Source organism: Lygodium microphyllum, chromosome 2 (assembly GCF_053477565.2).
Source record: "Lygodium microphyllum isolate KBCC chromosome 2, Lygodium_microphyllum_v1.1.10, whole genome shotgun sequence".
Taxonomy (NCBI): Eukaryota; Viridiplantae; Streptophyta; class Polypodiopsida; order Schizaeales; family Lygodiaceae; genus Lygodium; species Lygodium microphyllum.
In genome coordinates, this window is record NC_141136.1 from 25,188,215 (window position 1) to 25,215,761 (window position 27,547).

The 27,547-nt window shown below is 36.8% G+C and overlaps 1 protein-coding gene across 1 annotated transcript; it reads left to right on the plus strand.

Moving 5' to 3' along the window:
- Positions 1-521: 521 nt before the first annotated feature.
- Positions 522-10,421, plus strand: LOC148039551 (uncharacterized). Its single transcript, XM_087691842.1, has 6 exons — positions 522-2,286; positions 3,150-3,226; positions 4,304-4,355; positions 4,714-4,900; positions 9,673-9,733; positions 9,824-10,421. Exons 1-6 carry the CDS (start codon positions 1,011-1,013, stop codon positions 10,031-10,033), a joined length of 1,863 nt encoding a protein of 620 aa, XP_087547968.1. The 5' UTR covers positions 522-1,010; the 3' UTR covers positions 10,034-10,421.
- The last annotated feature ends 17,126 nt before the right edge of the window (positions 10,422-27,547 follow it).

The following is a 27,547-nucleotide window of genomic DNA, read 5'->3' on the forward strand; positions in this document are numbered from 1 at the left end:
GGTGGCTCTAGCATGAAGCAACCCATCTTTCTATGAGCACTTTGCAAGCATGTGTTCTACATAGTGTTTTTTTTTTTGGGGGGGGGGGGGGGGGCATTCCTTCCCTTTATAACTAAGATGACCTTGAGTTTTAGCATTTGAAAGCCTTCTCTTCCAAGTTTGCAAAGCTATACTAAACACTAAAAGCTCCTTTTTCTCAAATTAAAGAGTCCAACTCCACACCAAACCTCTTTGTGAAATACATGTTTTCTAGATTTAACAATTCGCTTGACACTGAACCTCTTCATGAGACAATGCCCTCAACACAAAAAGGTCTAGAGAGACTTTACAAGTTTCGGTGACCGAAATACAATGGGCTCTACCTAGAGTGGAACAAAGAGAAGACAAGAACCCCAATCTATCATCAACCTCTCTCTCTCACTAGAGTAGTAAGTAGTGCTATGCTATCCAACTTGTTTCTCCTTGTTCTCTTTCATCTTTCATGTGTGATGTTTGCCCCTTATTCTTTCTTTTTATCTTTGATGTGTTGATCTCTCCCATGCTCTTAAAAAGCCCACACCCGAAAAATGAAACAAATCCCCTCTCATGTTTGCCCCCTACCATGCCATGTAACTCGCATCAAATCTAGGCTCTCTCTCTCTCTCTCTCTCTCTCTCTCTCTCTCTCTCTCTCTCTCTCTCTCTCTCTCTACTAGTCCTGCCCGATCTCTCCTTTGGCCTAATCCTTTCTCTGTAATATCAATCAGCAGCTTTTTTATGCCCCCATAAGACATCTCAACTAACTAATTTTACCCACATGGATCCTCCTCGGCCTGCTTCAATGTATAATAGCTTAGCGTGGCACTATAGTGACAGCCAGCTGCTGCAGCAGCTTGAGAGGGTCAATTCACGCCTAACACTGACTCAGGCATCACCTCACTAATAATATCTCTGCTAAAAACTGTCTTCCCTCGTATTTGATCAGTCAGAGAAGCCTCTCCTAGGAAGATTACAGCCCTCCATCTATTTAGCATGTTGCAGCCAAGAGGCTTCTACAGTCCTCCCCCTTTGCAACCCCCGGACTTGTCTCTGCAAATCAGCCCCCCCAACAGCAGGCCTACCTCAGGATGGTCCTCTTCAAATGGAGATCAACAGCAGCAGCTGGAGATCAACAGTACTGCCACCACTAACCATAACATGGGGCTTGATCTCTGGAGAAGAAGAAGATCCCTAACTACAGCAGCTAGCAGCTCTGCCAGTGATCAGAGCCCCACTAGCTGCACCTCCCCTTCACCTGCTGCTGATTACTTCAATTGTGATCAGCAAGGCCTGACTAGCAGCTGCGGCTTAAGACATGGAGTAGATCATCCGGACAGTGAAGCTGCTGTCTCCACAGAGCTCTCTCTAGCACATGATCAGCCAGCTGCCCTGCAGCTTGAGACCCATGTCGAAAGCAAGCCCTCTAGTAATTATGGCCCTAGGCATCATCATCATCCTCCCCCCCTTCAGCAGGTGCAGGATGGAGATGATCGTACCTCCTCGATGTTGTCCTCCCTGCAGCTCACCCCTCCGCTTGGACCATCGCCTGCAGCCACCGCTGCTAGGCATCCATCAAATAATGTCATAAAAGGGTGTCTCAATATAGGTACCGCACCTTATAATCCAGCAGAAATCAGCTATGGGGGAGCTGGTTACTATGGCAGTACTAATAATGGCATGGACTCAACCTGCAAGGGGAGATCATCAGGTGCGGCCGTGCCACCTACCTCCATGGCTGGACAAGCCAATGTTCTGCAACAAGGGTTTCATCCACAAGCTGCTGCAGATCATCATGCTCCTTTTCTTCCTCCCCTTTCATCTCTCCAGCTCCTTTCTTCTTATAACCCTCTTACTGAGCTTCTCAAGGATCCATTGCTAACCTCTCAGTGGGAAGGAGACCATGCCAATATGATGAATGTCTGTAAATCCCCATTGAACATCTCTCTACCTTCGGGAGAAGAAAGGCTAAGATTTACCAACAACCTCAAGAACAACAACAATAGCATGATCAGCATCAACAGGACAGCTAATAGAAATGCCTTGGACAGTTGCAGTACTAGGCCATCACCAGGCCCAGATCACTTTCACCACAACCACCATCTGCATGCAACAAACAGAGTCGATGCACAAGGCGGCATGGCGGCGCTGCGCTCGAGGTTCATGAGCAAGATGTCCACCAAAAGAAGCATGAGGTCTCCTCGCATGAGATGGACCAGCACCTTGCATGCTCACTTTGTCCATGCAGTGGAGCTGCTCGGAGGCCATGAAAGTAGGCATCATCCACCTTCAATAATTCAGCTCTCCTCAAGATTACATGCATGACCCTCTCACAATCATGCTATTTCACAGGTTTAGACACAGTCACATGAGAACCTGGCCATTGCAAAATGACACATAATCAAAGCTTGTTGTTTGCTAAATTAAGTGTTGCAGGTTACAAGTTAAGTAGCTAGACAATATTGCTGTGGAAGATGATTGATTACTTGCTTTTGCCTACTAAATGCGCATACATCTGATGTTTCAGGTTTAGGGAAAGTACTTAATTCCCAGTAATGCAACAGGTTATGAGAGTATAGAATGAAGAATACTGTGTTAGTGTGATTTAAGGGAATGTAATCAACTACTGTGCAATTGTGGAGGGGAGGGTACCGGCGAATTTTTTAACGTAAGCAGGGTTAACTTTAGAATGCTTAAGCGATTGCTGGTGTCCAAATTAAGAGGTTTTGGGAGTACATGTTTGTAAGTAGGGTTGACTTTAGCTGCTGCTTGAGAGAGTGTTCCTGTGAAGATGGAAGGTTATTATGTAAGTAGGCCTAATTTTAGTCTGTTGCAGAATGTTAGAGCTGGTTAAGAGTGGCAATCAGGGGAGTGTTTGACATGAGAATGCCAGAGAATAGTTGAAAATGACTGTAAGGAAGGAGGGCTAGCCAGTAGAGTATTAGCACAGAGAGAGAGAGAGAGAGCGTGTGTGTGTGTGTTTTGATTGATTGGTCAAACAAGCTGCATGCGAGGTCGATAGTGAAGCTGTGTGAATAAAAGATGGTTGTATGATGAATGCTGTGTGATTAGAGCATGTTAATCGATGGAGAAATTGGCGTGATTAATGCATGCTTTATGATGCAATCTCTGCAGGAGCAACGCCCAAATCAGTTCTGGAGCTTATGAATGTGAAGGACCTTACCCTGGCGCATGTGAAAAGCCATCTGCAGGTACATTTAAGATTAGGGAATACTAAGATTAATGATATTCTCTATCCCCCCCTGAGGCCCTGAGGCCCCTCCCCCTCCGGACAACAGGAAGGAAAAGGGGGGGGGAGATGTCTGATTTTGTACAAAATAATTCCCATCATTTAATTTGTATTCAGTGCCAGCAACATGTGCAATAATTCCCTTCATTAAATCTTGTCTTATCTGATAGCCTCTTCATCCGATTTTGACTCAAAACTGGCAAGAATTTTTTGAGATAAACTAGGCTCGGTGATTCAACACAATGTCGCAGTTACAGGGAATGGAAATTAGGGTTTTCCAATAAAAGCCAAGAGGACGCATAGATATATCTAGTTAGGGAAGGTTTGGCAGCTGTGTGCACACTTGAGTTTTCCTGGTTTTGCATGTCCCATCCGGTAATTGCATCATGCGATTGAGGACACATTTCTTTGATGCTGTTTGCTGGTTTAAGCAAAGGCGATGGAAACCACAGTACATTTGTGCAGCTCGATAGAGTAAATAGACGACATCCTTTACCACCAGGTTTTGGATGGATTGTCCGATATTTACAACACCACATGGCAAAATGGTGCAGCGTGCCAGTGCCCTCAAGAAAAAAACTAAGCCACATGCTTCAGTTTTCTTACAGATTTAAGTAGTGTTTAAACCTGATTTTCCGATATATATTTGTGGTGGCCGTGGCATGAAGCAAAACCTATATTGTTTTCTGAATCTTGGCTCATAGAAAAAGACGTTTTATCAATTAATTTCCCCTTGAAGCATCAAAAATAAATATTTACCCATGGTAGTTACTACTGATTATATCGGCAGTTTTAAACATGGGTGATATTATAAGAGGCAGCAGTAATTATTAAGCAGATTATGCGATCACACGATGATGAATTTTGACTGCAGCAGGCGAATAACCTCTACAATAAATCACCATCAGTGAATGCGCACCCCAAACAGACCCAAAAAAGGGGAATATATATATGTAGAAATGAAAATGTCGGTTAAATTAGATTTGTTGGTCGCTTTTCAAAGCTAATTTGTTTTTTTGCCCAAAATTTGTCCTGGCAGATGTATAGGACAGTCAAAACTACAGACAAGCCCAGCTACAACGTCAACTCAGGTAGCTTTCTTGCTGTTATCAATGGCAATAGTCAATGCCCTCATTATTTCTAATTGGATGAACAAGCCCTAATTGACGTAACGATAACACTGATACTAGCGGTATACGATAACATACTCATGTTAGCAGCTATTACTGATTAATGCTGGTATTAGCAGTAGATATTATGAGCAGCGCACCTTAATAGTCGATCATACTGATAGTAGCAGCAGATTATACTGATATTAGCCAGTACTTTACTGAATATAGTACTGATAGTAGCAAAATATTACACTGATATAATTAGCTTGCACATTACTGACATTAGGTTATGGCTTCTCAGATAGCTGATTAACTGCATTTGAAATGCGCCATGCAGGGCTCTTTAATAACCCACAGATAGCGATGGAGGCGCAAATGGCAAGCAATACTATGTCTCATCAGGCAGACTCCAATCATAACCACAGAGCCGCATCGTCTTCTTCTTCTTCTATTCATAATCACCATCACCACCATAATCATCAGAGCAGATCAGACCCCCCTTCCAACCTCTTGGACCAAAACAGGTACTCAGCCCTAAAACCCTACTTCGCCAACCTGCTTTCTTTCCTCAGATTTACAACAACATTGTGCCACTCTAGTATAAGGTGATTATTAACGTTTAATTAGGCTGCATTCACATGTATGTCCCACTTAAACACACCCCCCCCCCCCCCCCCCCTCTTCCCCACCAAAAAAAATTAAAAATCTTTACATACTGACACATTAGAGGAGTTTCAAGCTATGATCTAAGGCCTTTCATGTTTGGAGAAGCCAAAAACAAGCTTCCAAGCTCTTGATTGCCATGTTGATCCACCCAATCAATCATTTCAAGAGCTTTCCAAAGATAAGTAGCATGCCTAGGTTTTAGATAGATCCACCTCATATTGTTGTTCCCGAAAGGTAATTAAAGAGGGTGTCTTCCCATTAGTCTAATGGTGGTTGTATCATTGCTTGGAGGTAAAGAGAGAGAGACTAGAAAAGGAACATAATATTTTAAAGTGGACTAAGATAGCATCGCCAACAACAACCCTAATATCCAAGAAATAGAGAAAACATGAATTCACATCTAGCTTGCCATTATATCTTGTGTAGTGTATTAGTATCAAGGAACAATAAACACACACTTTGGAACCGTGCCTGATGATAGCTATTAACATAATTAAGGCCCACTATTTTAACATCTATTTCACCCTCAAGTGGTAGAGTGATCCATGGAGTAATAAGTTTATAATACTCATTCATGACCCGACATGTACAATTGTGGACACTTATCAACATCTTATTCACTTATTAAAATCCTAGGGTGTGACTCTATGCAAGGCGAGATATTTCTATATGTTACAAACAAAAGAATTCATGAAGAACGTTGCCTTCCAAATTAATGAACTTTGGTAGCTCCCAAACATCTTAAAACACCATCACATGCTTCATCACAGATGACACAATGCAAGGATTTTGTCAAAAAGTGCCATTACAAGTCTAGTTTGCCTAATTTTGGGTTTAAAGAAATGATATTGGTAGTTTTTATAAGTAAGCAATCTATATCACTCAATGTCATGTGAGTGTCATGCCTATGGCAATCCATCAGCTTGCTAAATCTTTTGCAATCTCATTGGTGACTCTCGCATAATGAGATGACAAAGAGAAGAGGTGGCAACACAAACACCATGCTTTCTTGAAGAAAGCTCAACATTACATGTAGAAAAGATGATCAGCGAGGTTGCTCAAGAGAGCTGAGCTACATAGCATTAAGATTCATCAAGTTGTGTACAAGAATGTTATACTATGGCTTCTTGAACTCAAAATCTAAAGGCTTATTGTATCCCTCATATGTTTGTGAATCAATTTTTGCATTGGTTTCAAGCCATTGTCTTGGATGCCAACAATGATGTCTTAACACAATATGATATGTGAACTTACAATGCCCCAAAATAAAAAGTTGATAGTTATACACCATGTATTGCCTATATTGTATAGAGAGAGATTCATTACAACAAAATTTCATGAAAACCAATATTTCTAGGATAGTATTAAATAGCATAGTGGTGACAAGAAAGAGATTTTCAAATGCCTTGAGGTAGATTCTAGAATGGTTTCACAAAAAAAGACCATGTAGTAACCCTTACATAATATAGATGCTTGAGGTATCAAACTACCTCAAAGGAGTCCATTATCCTTATATATAAGATCTAATTATGGAGACAAACAAACCATCCTAGGTACATTGGTATATATGAGAAATAGACACTACAAATTTAGCTAATTGTAAAATGGTCTTATCAAGACCCTTTCTTAAGTCACAAAAATAGGTGACAATCTAGATGAACAATGAGATAGGACTCTTCTGATTAGGATGGAAAACACCATGCAAAAGAAATTTTTTTGGTTTGATAGACAATGATAGGATCTAGAGGATGAGATCCTTAGTGAAGTACCTAATTGGAGGAGAAATAAGAGTCTTGGAATTACTAATGTGAATGGACTTTCAGTCTTGTATTCAAGAGAAATAATGGCAACTTATATACAAATTAAATATGTAAGGGTACAAATTGGAGTTTATAAAGTCTTAATATATGGTAGAATCAACCAAATTCAATGTAGAAATTATTATCTCTCCATGAACAAAAAAAAAAACTATGAAGCTTGAGACTACATTAGAGAATGGTGAACATGCACCAAGGTAGCAAACACACACACATTAAAAATGTGCAATTTTAAAGGACATTGTATGGAAAAGCACTTGAGAGAGGTGTACAGAGGCATTGTATAGACTAAGGGCTTTTCAATAGAGAATACTAAAGGATGGGGAAAGGCAACCCCTGAGGGATTCACCTATAAGAGATTATCTATGTAACATGCATTCAAAGGATATTAACAAATGCTCTTTCTTTACATGCCATAAGGCCTTAAAATGACCCCTTTTACTTTAATCAACTCATATTTTTTTTCAAATTGTAATTAAAAACCCCTTTTATAAATATAATCCTAGAAATTTTACTAAATATAATACCCTTTCTTTTGAACTCACGTGGTATCTTACATGTTCTATAGGCCATTCTATCATCCTTTCATCAAATTTTAGTAGTAATTTTAATGATGTGATGGCCGGCATAAAAAAGACTTTATCATGTGCCAAGAATGATTTGAGGAGTGGCAATAAATTTCACAATCTTTATTCATAGAAGTTCATATGGGATGCCATATGTAGATCGAGATCAATGCCTTTCTAAATTGTTGGACGTCATGTCTTCAAGTATTGTTACTTGCTTACTTTTTTAGATTGATTAAATGAATGAGGTTTAGTCTTTAGGTGCACATATTGTCTTCTTATTTACGTTTATTTGAGTAATTCCAATAGTCATCCTTCATAAACAGAGCACCATGCCTCTCTTCTCTATGTTTCTCTTTGCAAATGACAAAAAACAAACTCAAGCATATTGATGTAGTCTAAATTATTATATAATTCCATCAAGCTGAACACGAAATGTACATGTAGTTTGACTTAGTGTCCCTTTGAAGAAATCAACGATTTAATATACTAGTATATCGTCCTATTAAAATGTGAGGATAGTATATCGTTATCATATCATTATCATATTCGAAGTCAACGTATGTGAGGATAGTATATCCATGCGTTTTGTTTTGTTTTTTTTTTTTGGGCTAACTAGCTTAACCCACATATTTTTTTCTCACTTTTTTCTTATAGTATTGAGTATAATCACACATTTAATGCTTGGTCAATTACATGTGTTATAAGTAGTATTATATTCATATTTGTAGTGTTAATATGCATGTCGAGCATTAACCCTTAAGAATTCAATTGTGCACCATTAATTCACATGTGTGTACATGTAACTATTTGTGCATAAAAGTCTTCATGAGTCTTATATAATGATATAAGAAGTTAGCTTTACTTAAAATACATCATGGCTCTTATGGGTAGATTAACTTGTTGTCATTGCAAAGTTCCTAGATAAGCAATTGAGCTTATGAAAGATCAAGGTTTATGAGATTCGTTTAACTTAATAAAAAGTTCATCTCTTGTTGTTCTCAATAGAGAATCCTAAGTTAAGTCTTGTAACTTGTGCTAAGTGCTTATCGAGGATAATCTACACTCTTCTTATTGCACTATAAGGATGAGAAAGAGAAGGACTAGTTACCCTTAATGGTGTTCCATGTGGGGCTATTAATGGGCACACTACTCTAAAGAAAGGGAATGGCTTGGTGATGTATAACATTGAACACTCAAAGTCAACTCTCCAAATTACTCATTCTAGATTCTATTTTGGAAAAATGTTCTTGGAACTTGAATTTAAAGTCATAATCTAGGACAAAGAAACATACAAAAACGAGGAACATTTATTTACTTACAACGATATTTTTCAACTTCATAGTTCTAGTCAAGTTAAATTCTTCAATTATCATTTCTTTAAAAGGAATCTTATGCCCTAGCTATGACTTAAACAAAGAAGTTGAGTAGTTCAAGAGAGACTATTAAATAGTGGGTATTCAAGGGCATGAAGAAGACCTCTAAGTCGTGAACTATCTATCCAATTAACCAATGCCTTTTTTTTCTAGGGCATGCAAGAACTTTAAATACCAAAGCTTAGTATTGCACTCAAAATAATTTTATCAACATTTCATAATTCAAGTCTCTAGAGTTGTTTAAGACTCGTCCAATGTTTCTCTAGAATCCCTTGATATCCAAGTATAGGGATTGGGACACATTCAATGATGCAAGAAACTTCTAAGAAAGCATGCAACATAATGCACACGATCCCAAAAAACAAGCATTCATTTTAGGCCATGTAAGGTACTTCGAAAACAACTCCAATAGTGAATAATGTGTGATGATCTCCTAGTTGAGATTGATATATTTCAATCTAGAAGGTATCGTTTTATAAAACATAGTGCATGCTTATGAAATTCAAAAAACAAGCATGACACTTACAAGCCCACCCTATGTGGCAACCACATATTCTTTGTGATGCATGTCTATAGTGAGTCTCCTTGCATGTATAAGTCCAAGTTCATGCTCAATGTAGCAAAAAGTAACATGTTTGTTTGCATCGTGAAGTTTGGTTGGGGGATAATGGTGAGATTGTCCAATATTTCAAAGTTAAATTCCCAATCATTGTTTGAAACATTAATATAGAATATTTTTAAATATGTCATATGTTGTATTTCTTGGAGCTATTTGTTCACAACTTCTACATTCTTACAATGTTAATTGATGAGTAGCATGGACTTAGAAACTTTGAATATGGCCATCAACCTTAGAATACTTTTTTTGCAGCTTTGTATGTATACGGAAGCCGCTAGATCGATCACTTGTGCACTTCCAACAACACCCAAAGGTATAACAACTCTTCCAATTCCTTTCTTTCTTACAAAATCTTCACAAATTAAAATTACTAAATAAATATATACATTATGTTAATTTACAGGAACTTGAAGGCTTGCGTAAAGGGGGTAGTGACATTCAAGTTCATGAACCATACATTAACACCTCCACTCTTTCTGAATTGGTTGCATCACAAAAAGCACAAACCATGGCTTCTAAGATCCCTAGTTTGGATTTCACACTAGGTAGACCTGGATGGCACATTGGAGAGCATACTGATGGAACAAAGGAGATCCCACTTCTCAAGTGTTAAGGCTTTGGAAAATCTTGAATAGAGTTCTAGTCAACTGAAGTTTTAACCTGTGTGAAGTTTCACATCTCCTAACTTTCCTCTCAAATCATCAACACAATGAAGCTAACCCTTTCTATCATGTTGACATAGGCAATTCAGTCAGAATGTATGGTTAGAATTCATACCTCATGGGAGACTCTTCAAAAGGAGTGATTTTTAAACAACGACTCCAAGTTATAGTCAAACCCAAGATGCCTCATTGCGTGATCACTCTCCCTTTGATGCACATTGCCTTTAGGATGAGATTCTAACTCCTCTTTAGAGTAACATAGAAGAGGAAAATTTGTAAAGCTCAAGAGTTTTTTCAATTTATATTTTCTTTACTCATGTGGATCAAAAATTGGTTGTATTGGCCTCTATTTTAAGTACTCTTATTTCTAGAACTTATAAATTAATATCCATATAGTTTTTTAACTCATCTAGAGGGTTTTAAAAAGTGTGACACTAATTAAGGGGTTTTTCTTGTAACATTCCTTTGGCAAGGTTTTCTTCTCAAAAAGAGATTTCATTTTCATCATGATTCATTACTTGATGATTTTCTAGTGAATTGTATTGCTTTGATTTTAGCTTTTCAACATCTTTGGACCAAGATTTAGAAGAATGTCAACTAATTAGCACAAGGCTTCAGAAATTTTAGTGGTTTCATGAAAACCAAAAACATCATGTGTGGTCAAAGCTTTGAATGATGATACCACACCATTATAGTACTCAACTCTAGAGAATGCTTATATCATTGATATTATTGCGACATCTCTATTTGTAATTTTAATAATGATCTTGAACCCCTTTGACCATGGAATTTAGAGATGTTTGAAGCATTATGTATATTTTTTAATGATAAGGCAATACACAATTAGACTTCTTGGTATGTAATTGAAGCTCAAATGATTTTCCTTCTCTCTCTTCAACAACTGAATATATTAAGAGAGTCCACTATGTATCTTGAGATGAAAATCATGTACTTGTATTATTGTTGTTCTAAACCATTTCTAGAATTGTAGAAAAGTATTGAGTAGATTTCGTACAAAGAAGGAAATTTCTCCACCTAAACTATGACATTCTTATTGTTATAGACTTTTCTTCTAATTTTTTAATGTTTATATTTATGCCTCTAATATCTTTAATGGTTTAGATTCCAAACTTTAAAAAGCATAGAGTCAATTGCAACATATTAAGAAGTTATTCTCACTTATATACTTAAAGAGTAGCTATATAGACATTCACATTCACACACATGCATGCATGTAGATATCTTCCATTCATTGGTAAATCTATCTAGGATTTCAAGTTCTACACCATGCATATGGCTTAAAACTTATTTCGCTAGCTTATAACCAACTCTCATAGCTTGATGGTGAGTCATACACCATGTTTATCGATTTGAAATCTTATTCCACGTGCTTATAGAAATATGACCTACAAGCTCTAGAATAAGAAGCCCGCATAAATCACAAAGGCTATGAGGAAAATCTTAGAGAACACACAAATATGGAGGAAAAATAAGGAGAGGAAGAATAATCAAGGTAGCTAAAACATGCTTGCTAACTTTCTCCTCACAATCTTTGTGTATAAGCATATAGGTTTGGTGTGAATACTTGAATGTCCTCAAAAGAAGGTAGAACTAGAAGACCAGGTTGATTGTAAAACTTCAATTGTTCCCTTTTGGTAGAAAATTTTTGAATTGTCATTTATCCTCCATTTATCCATTAAATGTAAAAACTTCTCAAAATGTTGCAAACTTTTCACTAATCCTTATATTCCTGTTTGATTCAAACTTTACTTTGTAATCATATGTGATGATGTTATTATATATCTTAGGGAAGTTACTATATGTATATCCTCTACATCACATGCGTTCAAGGCCTATTTATAAATATCTTTATCTATGAAATTTTCCTAAATAAAACATAACCCTTTTCTATTCAATCTATAAATAACCCCTTTATATTATACCCTTCTCTATGTAAAAAATGTATAAAAATGGTGTTTTAAAATTACCTTATTTTGAACCCACATGATGCACACATATATTCATGTTGAGTAACTTACTTGAATTATATATACACTTAAAGTTTAGCAAGTCCAAAGGTTCATACTAGTTGCAAATGAAAATGCATTTATATATTCACACTTGTGATTATTGCATTGCAACTTTATAGCTTTTCTTTCAAAATTCTATTTTGATGAAAATTTGTACTCATTGCTTAATATACTTTGATTACAAGAGATGGCAAGAGATAGATGTGGTTGGACATTAACTTTTCTACCCATGTTAAAAACCAATTAACCTTGTGTAAAAATGACAATTGATGCGAGGTGGTCAATTGGTTGATTAGGTATGTATAAACAACTTTGTTCCCCATTTATTGAGATAATGGGCATCATGTAAGAGTGTAAGTCATTCCAGGAAATTTTTGCACATGTTCTCTAGATAAATCAAATTAAACCTAAACCTTTTTAGCCACTATGTGGGTCCATTGCAAGACTAATGCCCATTTATTATCTCATGAGAAATAAATATTTTTTTTGGTCTACGAAACATTTATGGCTACTAAATTAGTGACTCTTTTATAAAGTTTTAGAATGTTACATACCTATAGTTCATGGAACAAGCTTATTTACATGGTCAAACTTTGGGGATTGAGTGCTACAAGTAAGTACAAAAGCTTATGATAACTCCCAAGCACATGTGGTTTCATTTTTTGTGTTTTATGAAATGCTAATATCATTAGTGACATGATGATAACCATGCAAGGAGAAAGATGAAAAAATTACTCTAGCACAAACATGTTTCATATGAAAATACATCAATCAATTCATTATGGTTAGATGTCTTGTATTAATCACACCTCATCATTTTAAGTTATCCTATCAACAACAGCAATCACGTATTTATCAGATCCTCAAGCTAGTCACTTTTATAAGATGTTGTCAAGTGATTTAGAACATGAGCTTATTTAATTTATTGTAACCTACAAGGAGAATGCATTTACAAGCATCTCTAAAGAGAGGGTAGTCAAAATCTAGGAGGAAAGAGTATACATTCATATAGAGTCCCATTCCATTGAAACAACATTTACTACATAGGGAAATAAGTATTATGTTACCTAAGAATGAATACAATGGATTTGTATATGTGTATTTCCTTACAAGTTGATGCTTTTTGGGGTTACCCCCAAAAAGATGATGGATTGACATGATGAGAAACACTTCTCATTCTCAATGGACTTTGAACTCAACAAATGAGATTTATGTGTGAACTTAAAATCGAAATGACTTGTGTATTATGACTTATATAATATTCTCTAAGTACTCATTGCTCAATTACACTTGGTATTCAAAGTGTGATAACTCAAAGAGAATTTATTTTATCCTAATAAAAGTTGTTTAAAAAGTTTTGAATGTAAGTTACAAATCATCGAAGCATAATTAAAGCTAGATACAAACTATCAAATGTTTATATAGCTCCAAAATGCATACTTGAATGTTTTTGGATTTTTTGTGTGAAAAGCATGCCATTTTTTATAGAGATTTTAAGTTCTTTAAACTTATTTAGATAGTAACCATCCATATACCTTTGCAAAATATCATCAAAGTTATTTGCATAGAAATAGTATTTCAGCATCCTCAAATAAGATTCCATGAGTCAACAAAACTAACTTGATGTAAGTGGCCATATAATATCATATCCCCATTATAATACAATCATTATTTGTTACATTCACAAAAAAACAATCCATGAGCCACGTATAGATAAAGGACATCGTGCTTCCAAATCCCTAATACTAATCAAGCTCTCAAGTTGGTCTATGTGCTTTAATGAATGGAATAAACTTTAAGAAAGTGTATCTTTTTTGCTTTCAACTTTTGTTATTTTCTCAATGTTAGAGAGTGTTTTTCTAAAATATACAATATTTCATGCCAATCCTCAAGTTTCAATATGGGGTTAGGGTTTACCTTAAGAACATGTTGATAGCCCCCCCCCCCCCCCCCCCCCCCCCAGTAGGGGGTTCACTAGTGAATATATGTGTGTATCATGTGGGTTCAAATTGCTACTTGTATACACTTTTTACATACAAAAGGGTGTCATATAAACTAATTATTTACATATTGAATAGAAAAGGGTTGTGTTTAAATCAAGAAAAATTCATAGATAAGGGTATTTATAAATTGGCCTTGAACAGATGTGATATAGAGGCTATGTGTATAGTGAACCTCTTGACTCCCCCCCCCCCTCCCCCCTTGCAAAACAAACATTTTCCATGTGTCTTACGATCTAGCTTGATAATATATGTGATGAGTTCCATTTGAATTTGCTTCTTCTTGTGCCAACAATTAAAAATCTCTCTCTTCAAACTTACAACATTTGAGTTGAAAGGTTCAAGATAATAAAAAGGTCATAATTAGCGATGTTAGACAAAAATGCTCAAAACTAAAAGATGGTCATAATTTCCCTATGTGAGTATATATCTCAAATACATAAACATTGAAAAAATACAACATTGGTGAATACTTGGTGTTGCTAGTCCATCAAGTTGGCCATGTAGTATATATCATTACTGTGGACAAGTAGTAATATCACTCAAAGGACAAAAGCCTATCTAGCTACCTTTTTAATATCAAATAAGAGATTAATTATAAGACTACTATCATAATGCATGTTAGCATCATATCTAGTCAAATGTTGATTCACAATTTTCATTTACGTTCAAAAAAATTATGAGAATGTCCACTATGATGTAACCTTGGGTAGTGACTTTTAGGTAAAGGCCCATGTAATTCTCATCCATCGTGATGTTACCTTTGATAGTCACTATTAAGTAAACATCCATGTAACATGTGTCCAAGTCCCTATTCATAAACCCACGTAAACATTTCTTAGGTAACTCTACTACCTCCAAATGTGGAAAATGCCCAATTTTGTTGAAGGGCATTTACATGTACACTTTTCTTTTTGGATTTGACTACTCTCTCTACACAAAAATGTGTAAAAACTCATTCCCTTATACCTTATTAGTTGTAGGAATTAAATGTTATGTGTAAGGATGTTTTCAAGAGAACTTTATTTTAGACAATGGTTTGACTATGAACTCTCCCCCAAGAGGATGTTATACCCTAACCATAATTTTTTATAATCAATGACTATTTATTTAAGTCTAGATGTTTAAGACCTATGCTTTTAGAGAAAAATCTTAGATCCTCTCAACCTATTTTTTCCATTTTCTAAGAAATGCAATCTCACATTCCACCCAATTGTTGAAAATGGTGATTAAAGCACACAAGCATATTGTGCAATCGTGAACATCTCATTTTGGGCATGAGTAGTAGGTAGTATCATATTAATGAGGTATGACAACTCTAAATGTTGCATCCATCATCACTTTGCTTTGGAAGCATGTGATACACATTCAACGTTGCATGTAAACTTTTTGATAATTATATTTTTGAAGAACATGGCATGTCTAGAAAAGATACTTTTCAAGAGAACAAAAAGGATTTTAAAGAGAGGTTCTAAATTTGGAGATTGACTTCTCATTAATGTCAAGTGAATAGATTACATTGTCCATCCTATGGTTGGATAATGGATATGTTTGATGAATATTTTGATGATTGAACCCTTTGTTACTTCATGAAGATATTATGTATCATATAAATTGTCTATTGACTCCCATCCTAATCAACAAAATGATGCCAAACAACATTTATAGCTTTGTAGATTTGAAAATGACATATTATTATTAAGTGAAGAAGCTTATTAACATCAAGAATTCAAGAGGCTTGCTCATGTAATAATCTAACAAAAAGAATACTTCCCAAAGAGATACCCACAATTTACATGGAGAATCTTGTATTGGATTAGGATTTAGTACTAGAGCCATATATATAGAGATGCACATGTCAAATTCTTCAAGTCTATCACATTCAAATGATTTATAGATTTTCTTCTTTCAATGCTCTTTCAAGTCCAATTGTTAGTATAGCATGTGCTAACGAGAGAGAGAGAGAGAGAGAGAGAGAGAGAGAGAGAGAGAGAGAGAGAGAGAGAGAGAGAGAGAGAGAGAGAGAGAGAGAGAGAGAGAGAGAGAGAGAGAGAGAGAGAGAGAGAGAGAGAGAGAGAGAGAGAGAGAGAGAGAGAGAGAGAGAGACTGAGTGATTGAGTCCAAAAGTGGTGTTTACGTGATAAGGAAGAAAAGAGAATGAATTGCACTTGCTCATTACATTGCTAGTAAGCATTTGTATATTATAATTTTCCTTTATAAGAAAGGTGAGATGGATGGATGCTCAAGTAATATATCATCTACCCTTGCCCTCAAAAAGAATTTCCAAAATGTAGAAATATCTCTAGGGATTCATAAGTAGATTCACAATGATAAAATATTTGAAGTATAAGTTGTGAATCATCCTGTAGGTTTTCCCTTTTATATAAGCAAGTGGTGTAGTGAGAAGATTCTAGGTGATCACATGATGGGATGTACTATCAAGAATAATATTGCCATTTTCAACGAATTATTTGACAAATTGACACCTCATGTCTTATTGTTGGTTAAGACATGAAAATTTAAGAATCATACATGCATTATCTTCTGTGAAGATAGGAACATATTGGGAGCTAATGTTGACTTCTTGAGAGGATATGCTACAAGCCACACACTAGTCCTTTACAGTAGAAAGGGCCAAAAATTTTGTAGCTTTGTGATCCAACATGTATCTCCTTGTGTTAGAGAAATGACATAACCTATCAAGGATCTTTTTGAGTCATTATGTACTCCCCAATTTGCATCTAAAATGCCTTAGCATGAAGTCCTTATGATTCTTCATGAAACTCATTCTAACATTTATAGTTTATCCATCTAAGCATCCTTTTCAACTATCTCCATGCTTTTATGTGATTTTCTACATTGCTTTGGAAAGGATGTGAATTCCATAGCTATGATCTCTTCATATTTAAGTTATGAGGCATTGAATGTGATCGAGAGCTTCTATATAAGGATTTATGACATTTTGTTGTGACCAGTTGTAAGCCTGTGAGTGATATGGTGATGGATATAATTGAACATTTTGACTAAGGGATATATGCATGGACGATTATAAAATAGAATATTTTGTTAAAAAGGAATGATTCAAAAAAAAAAAAATAGTTGTACGAGCCTTTGCTTGTATGCTACTCTAGCTAAGCTCTAGTTGTCCATCATCCACTCATTCCATGGCCATTGGGATCAACCACATAGTAACTCTTGACATAAATAGGAGCTTTGGTGATAGTTTTCTCACACATGGAGTGGCCATGGAAATATTTTTCACGTTAGGTGATGGCCAACCTTGGTGGTGCTATATTCCTCCTCCATGGTTTCTATCACCGATTCTTCCTAAATAGCTCCTAGATAGTCTTGAGAATATTGTATATATGAGTGGCCTATTTTACAAATAGCTCTAGCTAGATCATTGATCATTTATACTTCATTGTATTTTTCTTCTAAGTAATTTGATTAGCCACATATTTTTCCACATAAAAAAGCATAGCTCTCAATGCATTGAGTGGAGTTTGATCTATCTTTCTACTACACTTTTTTGACACTCAAGGATGATATGAATAACAAAATCCTATTGGATCCCATAAGCTAAGCAAAAGAGCTTGAACTAATTAAGTTTATTGTCCTCCATTTTCTGACCTAGCTCATGCTTGCTTCCCATTTCTCACTTACATTCTTGAGTATTAGAGAATTTTTTCTATTTCTTGCCAACAAGATTGACCTTGTTATTGTGAATAGTTTATCAATGAAAACCATGAAATACTTGGAGCCTATCAAAGATGCAAGACCAATTGGACCACATACATTAGTCTATACAAAATATAAAGATGGGATGCGGATGACATGTGTTTATTGGTAGCCTTCTTAAGAGCGTGTTCTTCATAAATGGGAGAGAGGAATGCTAGACAACGTGATCATTGCTAATTTTTTGTGAGCAACTACTAGTTGAAGCATATGAGATTATGTATGTCCTAGCCTACAACTCCATAAAAGTGAATCCTAACATAATCCCAAGAAGATAGAGTTATGATTGGTAACTTCATGCAGTGAAGGTTTGAGAATAGAGTACCCAAGACTATAGGTTCTTTCTAATTTAGGGTAACTAAGCTTGAGAGATTGTGGGCGAGAAAAGCTATAGGATGTAATGATCCGTGTAGAACTATGTAGTAAGAGAGGAATGAGATACAATCTTACTCATCTACATACATACATGGTGGGTTGACTTTACAAGAAACCATCTATATCATGCACATTCAAATGGGTATTCAACAAAACCCTTTTTTAAACATGTTATGTGATGATAAAATGGCATAATTTCTTAAGAAATTTATGGTTATTTTGCAATTGTAATTTAAGAAAGCAGTTTATGAATTTAGTCTTGTAAATTAATCCACAGTTGGGGTGGGGGATGCTCATCAAACAAGTAGATAAGGACTCAGCACTATGGAGGCAGTATGGTCACCTTTTTGGGGGAGTTTGCTGAGCTTATGCTTGAGGATATCAAGGTAGGCTCATGCTTACGTGATGGCATGGGATTCATAAAGGAAGTAGCTATGGAAAACACTACATTAAGAACCATGAGAAATGATTTAGATGGGCACTCCAATGTCTTGAGAAGCAACCTCCAACAAAGAGAGCTCGATAACTCCAATCTCAAGGATCAAAACTTGGTGATGATAATAGTCATAACAATAATTGGCTGACCATGCCTTGCAGCCTGGAGCTTTCTCCTCTCTCCTCAACCCTCAAAATTGCATATGAGAGAGAGAGAGAGAGAGAGAGAGAGAGAGAGAGAGAGAGAGAGAGAGAGAGAGAGAGAGAGAGAGAGAGAGAGAGAGAGAGAGAGAGAGAGAGAGAGAGAGAGAGAGAATGCGAGAAAGAATGGACACGAAGAGAGAATGTAACTAAATTGCCCCCTTGATTGAACATTATACATATGTTAATATAGGGATAATGCACCCTTTCGCACCACAATAAGGTGGGTTTACATTGTGGAATGTGGAATGCCCTTTTAGCCCTTAACACCCGGCATGCATGAGGGAACAATTGTTTACAATTGAGAGCCCACTCTTCCCTTGATTAGTGTCAAATACCTTATCCCTCTATCTATGAAGTATATTTGATTACAAAGAGTGAAGAATAATGAACAACAAAGATAACAATAATGGTTTGGCATTCATTCACCAAAAGAGTCTTCCTAAAGCTTGTCCAAGATTGTGCTTCTTGTAGGCTCTATGTCTATAGGTGGTACATCCAGTCTTCTCTTTGCCTCATATGCCCCCTTTGGATCACTTTGTCCTTATAGAAATCATCCTCTTGAATCTACTTTAGAAATACACTTCTAATGTCTATGCCTTGGAACTTGATCTTCATTGACTTCTTAATTTGAATTCTGTAGCTTTAGTCTTCTCTTTTGAATAAACTTGATGATTGCATTTGAAGATGATAATAACATATTGAAGAGGATGGGTTATCAAGGGTAACATGACAGGTTGCAGGGATGGTAGCTATATGGATGGGGTTGATTTATATATATGAGAGTTGATTTATTGAGATGATTAAGGTAAGATGTATGTGCATCATAGGTTTTATTGTGTCATGTTGTATTGTTATGAACTTGATCATAGAGAAATCAGAGGCAAAGGTTAAAGACAAAGGCGGTGCATATGATGACATGGCAAATAGCACGACATCAATGTTCACATGGATGTTGAGGTTGATGTGTCAACGATAACCAGTTACAATGCATTGATGCTGATGATGATGGTGAAGTACTGATGGGCCGGTGGACAGAGCTCTAGTGTGGCTGGTTGTCAAGGCAAGCGTGGCTTTATGCTGCGATGATAGGGTCGATGATAGGTTGTCGTGGTAGATGGGGTAGGTAGGGATTATCGTCATTGGCTGCTAGTACCAACATGAAGGTTAGCGATTGGCTAGGTAATAGGGCATTGGGATGTAGGTGGTTTGTTAATGCTGATGGGTTGACGAGGTCGTCATTCATGGATGAAGGGGATGGCTGTGTTGAATATTGGACCGAAGACTCTTAGCAAGTTCGACAACAGGATCGCCAAGTGGTTGGCCAGACCTTGCGGCCTGAACCTTTCTCCTCTCTTCCTCGACCCTCAAAATTGCATACGAGAGAGAGAGAGAGAGAGAGAGAGAGAGAGAGAGAGAGAGAGAGAGAGAGAGAGAGAGAGAGAGAGAGAGAGAGAATGCGATAAAGAATGGACACGAAGAGAGAATGTAACTGAATTGCCACCCCTGATTGAACATTATACATATGTTAATATAGGGATAATGCACCCTTTTGCACCACAATAAGGTGGGTTTATATTGTGGAATGTGGAATGCCCTTTTAGCCCTTACCAATAATGTTATGGTGCATGGGTTTGCATTATGGAATGTGGAATGCCCTTTTAGCCCTTAACAATAATGTTATGGAATGCCCTTTTAGCCCTTACCAATAATGTTATGGTATATGGGTTTGCATTATGGAATGTGGAATGCCCTTTTAGCCCTTAACAATAATGTTATGGAATGCCCTTTTAGCCCTTAACAATAATGTTATGGTATATGGGATTAGTATACCTGGAAAAGATAAATACTCACAATAGTAGACATGTACAATCACTTCCTTGTGCCATGGCTTTCATTAATGTGGTCTTAAGTTGTATCGTAGAACAAGTTGATATTCCTTACAAAGGTCAATCAAAATGCAAGGCCCTTCCTAAGAACCTTCCAATTAAGTCTCTAATCATTGTTTATTATAGAAAAACATCACAATTGATCTTGCATTTTCTACAAAAAGGAAAAATAGAGGACTCAATTGGGAAGTGTTCAAGAAAGGCATTGCATTTGGATTCATCACTGTAAAGACTTCCAACTTGTTCACCCATATATAACTCGATACCAATGAGAGAGGTACTACCGAAAGGAAATGATGACACATGTGCAGTGTTACCAATATCTAGGCTCATGTGAGAACAATCTCATCTACCAAAGCACTACTATTGGGATTATTTAAATCATCAATATCAAGTTCTAATACTTGAGTGTGAATTTATTGAGCTCTCACATTTGAAGATTTCGTCACAAGACATTGGAATTCCTATTCAAATAATCTGTCATGGTCCTCACAAAATGGGGTGTATCCCTAGGTTACTTTTAAGTCATTACCTTGATAGTGTCTATCAAGTTGTCTTTTTCAATATTGATCACATCTAAGTGTTTTGTCTAGTACTACTACTGCTATGAAAAAGCCTTTTCATGTCTTTGAATAGAGTTGAGCTAGCAGCTTTTGGAATATTCAAGTAATGTCACTCCCTTACAAGAGTACTGCAAGAGAATGCAATGGATGGATAACAAGCTTCCACTTCTTATGTGATGCTTCAATCTTGAAAATTGTTATAGGGAGACCAAGGTTTGATTTTTTTGTAATGATTTTAAAATAGCCCTTCAAAGCACTCATTTAATGTATCAATAACTTTCTGCCTATAATACTCAGTAGGGCTTAGCTAAATTTGTAATACTCATTAGGACTTAGAAAAAATTTTGAGTTTTTGTAACCCTCAAATGAGCCTTGAATTTTTGCACATAATACGTTAGAACTTAGCAAAACTTTCAAGCTCTACAAGTTGATGGACCAATGGGTTTAGTACTATTTTACACCTTAGTATTAGTATGCATGTAGTCTTTTGGATCAACATATGTAAAGTAGTCCTTATACTTCATATGATGTTTCACCTGAAAGTCAGGGCACATGTAAGAAACGTCAGGCAGTTATATTCGAGCAGTTGCTTTTTGATCATGAATGAAAATACGATTGTGTAATGCACCCAGAAATGGTGGTTGATGTTTGATCCCATTATCTTTTGATTGTCTCTTGAATGTTAGTGTTATTCTCTTTCAAGTTGTTCAATCAATGATGGCTATGGTGATAGGAAACATCGTAGTATTTGATGATCAACAATTCTATGTTGTTGAGTATGATGTGGGCTTTGTGTTTGAATGTATTTCTTGAATGTTATGTAGTGTTGATGGCTATAAATCTATTCAGGAAGTTCTTTGCAGTATTGTGGTGTTTTTCTTAGGTAGAACACTGCGTCCGAATTGTTATGGTATTCTAAGAGGCCAAAACACTTTGGCAATCCCTGCCAATTTTAGGAAAATAATTTCTTGATTTAGGAGCAAATCTAGAACCAATTCCTAAGAGATTTACGCGATAGGAATGCTGATGGCATTGATCATGTACCAAATGCCTTTTATGCGTAGAATTTATGTCATGCAATTACCCTTATCATTCAAACCCTATTCTTACGAGGAGCAGATCACGGGAATTAAGGGAGGCATTGGTAAGGCAGCAACAACATGAAATTTTTATTGATGATGTAGAGGTTGTTGAAGCATTAGGCAGGCTAGATGAAGAACATACCATACATGATAGTCAGGGTGATCAGGATGTGGATCCCTCTGGGTGTACAACAACTGTTTAGAATTCTCTTGCTGGTTTTGAAGAATGTTTTCCAACCCCTCCAACTCCTAAAGTTTCACCTAATGTTTCGGAAGATGAGGACTATCATTACCACTTAAAGATCAAGAAATTCCTCCTAAGCAGGCACTTGAAAGACATCAACATATAGTGCTTGGGAGATCATTTTTACTGAGAGGTACAACTCTTCAATCTAAGAAGTCTTTAAAATTTAATCCTCTACTATCATTGCGGAGGCCTTATAAGCCGAACATAATGAATCCAAATTAGATTGTTAATCCAAAAGTTAGAGCCTCTAAGTTTTCAGGAAAGAAAAAAGAATACCTTGATTGTCATGTGGCCCAGTTTGAGACAAGATGAACAACCAATGGCTTCAACCAAATGTATGGGGACCATGTCAAAAAGCAATAGTTTGCTGCCACCTTTCAGGGAAAAGCTATGGACTGGTTTGCCAGTTAATGGTATGGCAGCCTTCAATTCATATGATGCTTTAAAAATAGCATTTTTAGGCAAGTTTCGTAAAGACAAAACTCCGAGAGATATTCTAAGGAAGATTAAGAAGATCAAACAAAAGACTATATTGGTGGAGGACTATGCCTAGAAATTCAGGAACTTGTTGAATAGGCTGGATGCTGATGATACACCTTCAATGGAAATGCAGATGATCTATTTTATGAAGGGAGTGAGAGGTAAGATTTGGAATCCTATTGCCAATGTAGAGATGGTTCAGAATGATACATTGGACACATTGATAAGGGTAGCTATGAGAGTGGAAAAAAGACTTGGTACCTCTAGATCTAAGAACATTAAAGATGAGGACTCTTTGGACTCAGATTCTATTGCAGATTCACGGTCAGATTGAGACATATGGAGTGATGATGAGGATAGTGATTACAGCTCAGTTTCAAATAATGATTCAAGTGACTCTGATGAGGATAGCTCTAGTAGGAGGCATGAGAAGAAAAAGAAGAAATCAGGATTAGCAAATACTAAAAAGAAGAAAGAAATGGACAAAGATAAGAGGAAGTCAGAGGATAGCAAGTTAGATAAAATGATAAGACAGAAGCTAAAAGATTTGGGTATTTTTGAAAGTAAGAACAAGGAAAAGCATTGTGAGATATGCCATAGAAAGGGCCATGAGACTAGGACTTATTGGTATAATCCTAATGTCAGGATGGAATAACAAATTGCGAGTAATGTAGGCTAGGCCAAGACCTATTCAACCAGCTGTAGTAAATCAGATTATTCATGACACCATGACACAGAGACCCTTTAGAGGACCTAGAAGAATGTAGGCTAGACATCCTTGGGAAAATTTTCAAGCATAGGAGCAAACTACCAAAATAGGAGCATGCCACTATTGTGGAGGTCAAGGACACTTTGTTGGACCAAACTGTGAACTTTGGGCAAGGCATATGACTGAGAGAGGAATGCTAGTAGCAAGGTCCTGCAATGACGGAATACCTCCAGGAGCATCTCATCAACAGCATCCACCTACCCCAGTTGCAGTAGTCCTTATAGAGTTACCTGATCAAGATGAGAAAAGGCAATCTCTTGATGGTATAGGAACTGCTAGCTATAAGAAAATTTAGCAAGAGAAGGTTCAAGAAGAGGCAAAGGAGGTGTGCGGTAACGCTAATGCTATAAGTATGCATGTTCATTGTGATTGTTCTAATTGCATTGAAATAGAGGTCTTAGCAATAACCAGAAGTCAAGGTGGTATGAAGCTTGATTGGCAGGAACAAGAGAAGATAAGGAAAAAGGCAACAAAGTAGGTGAGAAAGGTGCAATTTTTTTTTGAAAAATGTAAAGTTGATCAACTTGATGATGTATGGAATTCAGATATGCAAAGACCTGAATTGCAAGAGTAGTTTCCTAAATTTCAGGAGTATGCTCCTGAATAGCAAAACCAGTCTCCTGAAGATCAAGAGCAGTTTCTTGATAGTATTGTTGCTAAACAATTACAGCAAGGAGACTCAGAAGAGCTATTCCAACCTTTAGCAAAGTGTTCTTTGCATTTAACTTTGGAGAAAATTTTGGATTTAATACCAGGATTTAAGGATAAATTACTCGTGAAGATTAGGTAGAAGAAACAAGAAGTCCTTGAAAGTATAGCAGTTCAGGATCAAATAGTTCCTGACTGTCAAGTAGTGATACCAACCCAACAGGAAGTGGTGGATTATCAAGAATCTACCATTCAAGTTGAGTATGCAGGTAGTAAGTACAATGATGTTTTGTTGGATGCATGTTTAGGAGTTAATATACTTCCTAAACATACATATTTGAAAAATAAACAAGAAGAGTTATTGCCAGCCCCATTTCATGTTTGGATGGTAGACCAAAGGAGGTTATAGCCTTTGGGTATTCTTAGAAATCAACAAATTCGAGTAGTTGGCCTGAAGTATAGGGTCAGTTTTGTGGTCTTGAGAGTGTCAGAAATTGGGGATTCTTATACAATGCTTTTGGGGAGGCCGTGGTTTAGATTGGCTAAATTCAAGTAGGATTGGGGAAATGATTATGTGTGTATTCCTTGGGGAGGCCGTGGTTTAGATTGGCTAAATTCAAGTAGGATTGGGGAAATGATTATGTGTGTATTCCAAGAGGACTCAAGGAAATCAGGTTATCTATAGTGAATAAGGTTATTTTGAAGAGCTCATTTAGACCTGTCATGGCCCAAACTATTAGTCTTGCAGATGAAGTAGAAGATGATGATGAGAAATTATATCTTCTAGAAGATCCTTATGTAGTTCTAGTTTTTGAGATAGATGTTGATGATATTATACAAGGGTATCAAGAGCAACCCAATATGGTTGGAGATGTATTTCTGGAGCAGCAACTATTGAAACTACAAGTAAAAATTAGCCTCCATAGCAATCAAAAGGTTTTCCTAAAGGTTAGGAGCATCCTGAATTTCAGGACAAGTCAGGGCATGAAAGGAATAAATTAATTTAGTACCAAGGCACTACTTATCCTAAAGTTTTGTAGTAAGAAATACTTGATAAACCGCAAACTGGTATGGATAGTTTTATGGACAGTTCTGGTACATTGGATGAGGAAGGACAAAAAGCTATTGTTCAGGCTGAATTAAGATATGAGCATACAATGAGAAGATCGGCAAGAGTGGTTGAAGATGAGGTTCAGGAGGTCAACCTAAATGTAGAAGAGGATCTTAAACCCATCAAGGTCAGTATTTTTGTGGAAGATAGTTTCAAGAAAGTTCTAATTCAGTTGTGTAGAGAGTTTCAAGATATTTTTGCTACAGACATGAAGGGATTCGATCTAGTTGTGTGTCAACACAGGATAAACTTGAAAAAGATACTAAGTCTGTTGTTCAAAAGAGGTATAGAATGAATCCTAGTTATGCCAAATAGATCAAGGTAGAAATTGACAGGCTTTTGAGATTAGAGTTTGTGTGGATTACAGGAAATTAAATGCAGCTACCATTACTGATCCCTTTCCCATGCCTTTTACCGATTCTCTTCTGGATGATGTAGCAGGTCATGAGATGAATAGTAACGTGGATGGTTTTTCAAGATATAATTAGATCACGATGCATCCAGAAGATATGGATAAGACAGCTTTCATTACAGAGTGGGGAGCTTATGTCAGCACAGTTATGAACTTTGCACTAAAAAATGGACCACCTGAATTTCAAGGAGCTGCTCACAAAACCTTTGAACCATATTTGACAACTTTTATGAGAGTATTCATTGATGATTTTTTTGTTTTTGGCAACAAAGAGGAACACTTAAAACACCTTAGACTATGCTCTCAGAGATGTAGAATGTTTAGTATGTCATTAAATCCTTTCAAGTCAGTGTTTACAGCAGCCAAAAGAGGTGTGTTGTTGGGTTATATCTTGTCTGAAGAGGGTATGAGTATAGACCCTAGAAAGATTGGAATTGTGCAAAAGGATAAGGCTCCCAATAATGTGCAAGAAATTATGAGGTTTGTGGGGTAGGTTAAGTGGCACAGCAGATACTTAAGGTACCTATCACATATATGTTCTCCTCTTACAACTCTCACAAAGAAAGGGATGCAGTTTGTTTGGAGGGAAGATCAAGAGAGAGCTTTCAGTGTTTTGAAAAAGATATTGGTGGTGGCTCCAAATTTACAGCCTCCAATATGGGATTTACCTTTACATGCATTCAAACTTGATTGAATTGGCTCAACTTGCAGCCCATGGGTAGCTGCATCAATTGCTGCATATGCATTCTTTATAGCTAAATCTTCTAATATTTTCTTCATTCCACCATTGCCAAAATTTGGCTCCAGCGGAAGACCAGTTTCAGCCGCATGAATTTTTCCGTCTTTCCAAAAGATGAGCTTCTGTGCTTCAGCCTCACGGAAAGCAGAACACTCCCTCTTGTCATGTTGTTGGCTGTCACACCAAATACATTGCCTCTTAAAGCCTTCTCTCATGGGTCTTTGAGTTGATGCTCGTCCTCGCTCTTCGACTTTGACATCTAGCTTCTCTACTTCAGAACTAATTTCTGTAAGATTTAGATGAAGGTCACGCATGCTTTTAATAATTTCATTGGGAAGTCTGGCTATCTAGCTAGTACTTGCTAGAGTGTTGTCCGCCACCGTAGGGCCCATGCTTCTACCCATTTTGTGCAGTAATCCATTGTAGCTAGGATATACTTGGTCCTTGTGTATGCCATAGCTAGAGAGATGGGCTCAACTTCTGGAAGGGTTCCATAGGTAGGATTGGTTGGAGTGGCAATTGGTTTCTAGCTCCAGGTTGGCCAAGCAGTTGACAAGAATCACATTGTTGGACCCACTTGCGAAACTCACCATGCATGGTCAGCCACCACAAACCAACTTGTTGGATTTTTTGAGTTGTAACTTCAATAGTGAAGTGATTGTTAGCAATTCCTTGATGAGCTTCCTCCAGGACAATAGGTTGCTCCATAGGGAGGGGACCACTCTTAGTAGCTCTCCTAAGAGGGTACA

Coding starts and splice junctions, on each gene's coding strand:
- LOC148039551 (XM_087691842.1), top strand. CDS start 1,011: ATGTTGCAGCCAAGAGGCTTCTACAGTCCTCCCCCTTTGCAACCCCCG. Junction 4,356..4,713: donor CAGCTACAACGTCAACTCAG/GTAGCTTTCTTG, acceptor TGCGCCATGCAG/GGCTCTTTAATAACCCACAG. Junction 4,901..9,672: donor AACCTCTTGGACCAAAACAG/GTACTCAGCCCT, acceptor CTTTTTTTGCAG/CTTTGTATGTATACGGAAGC.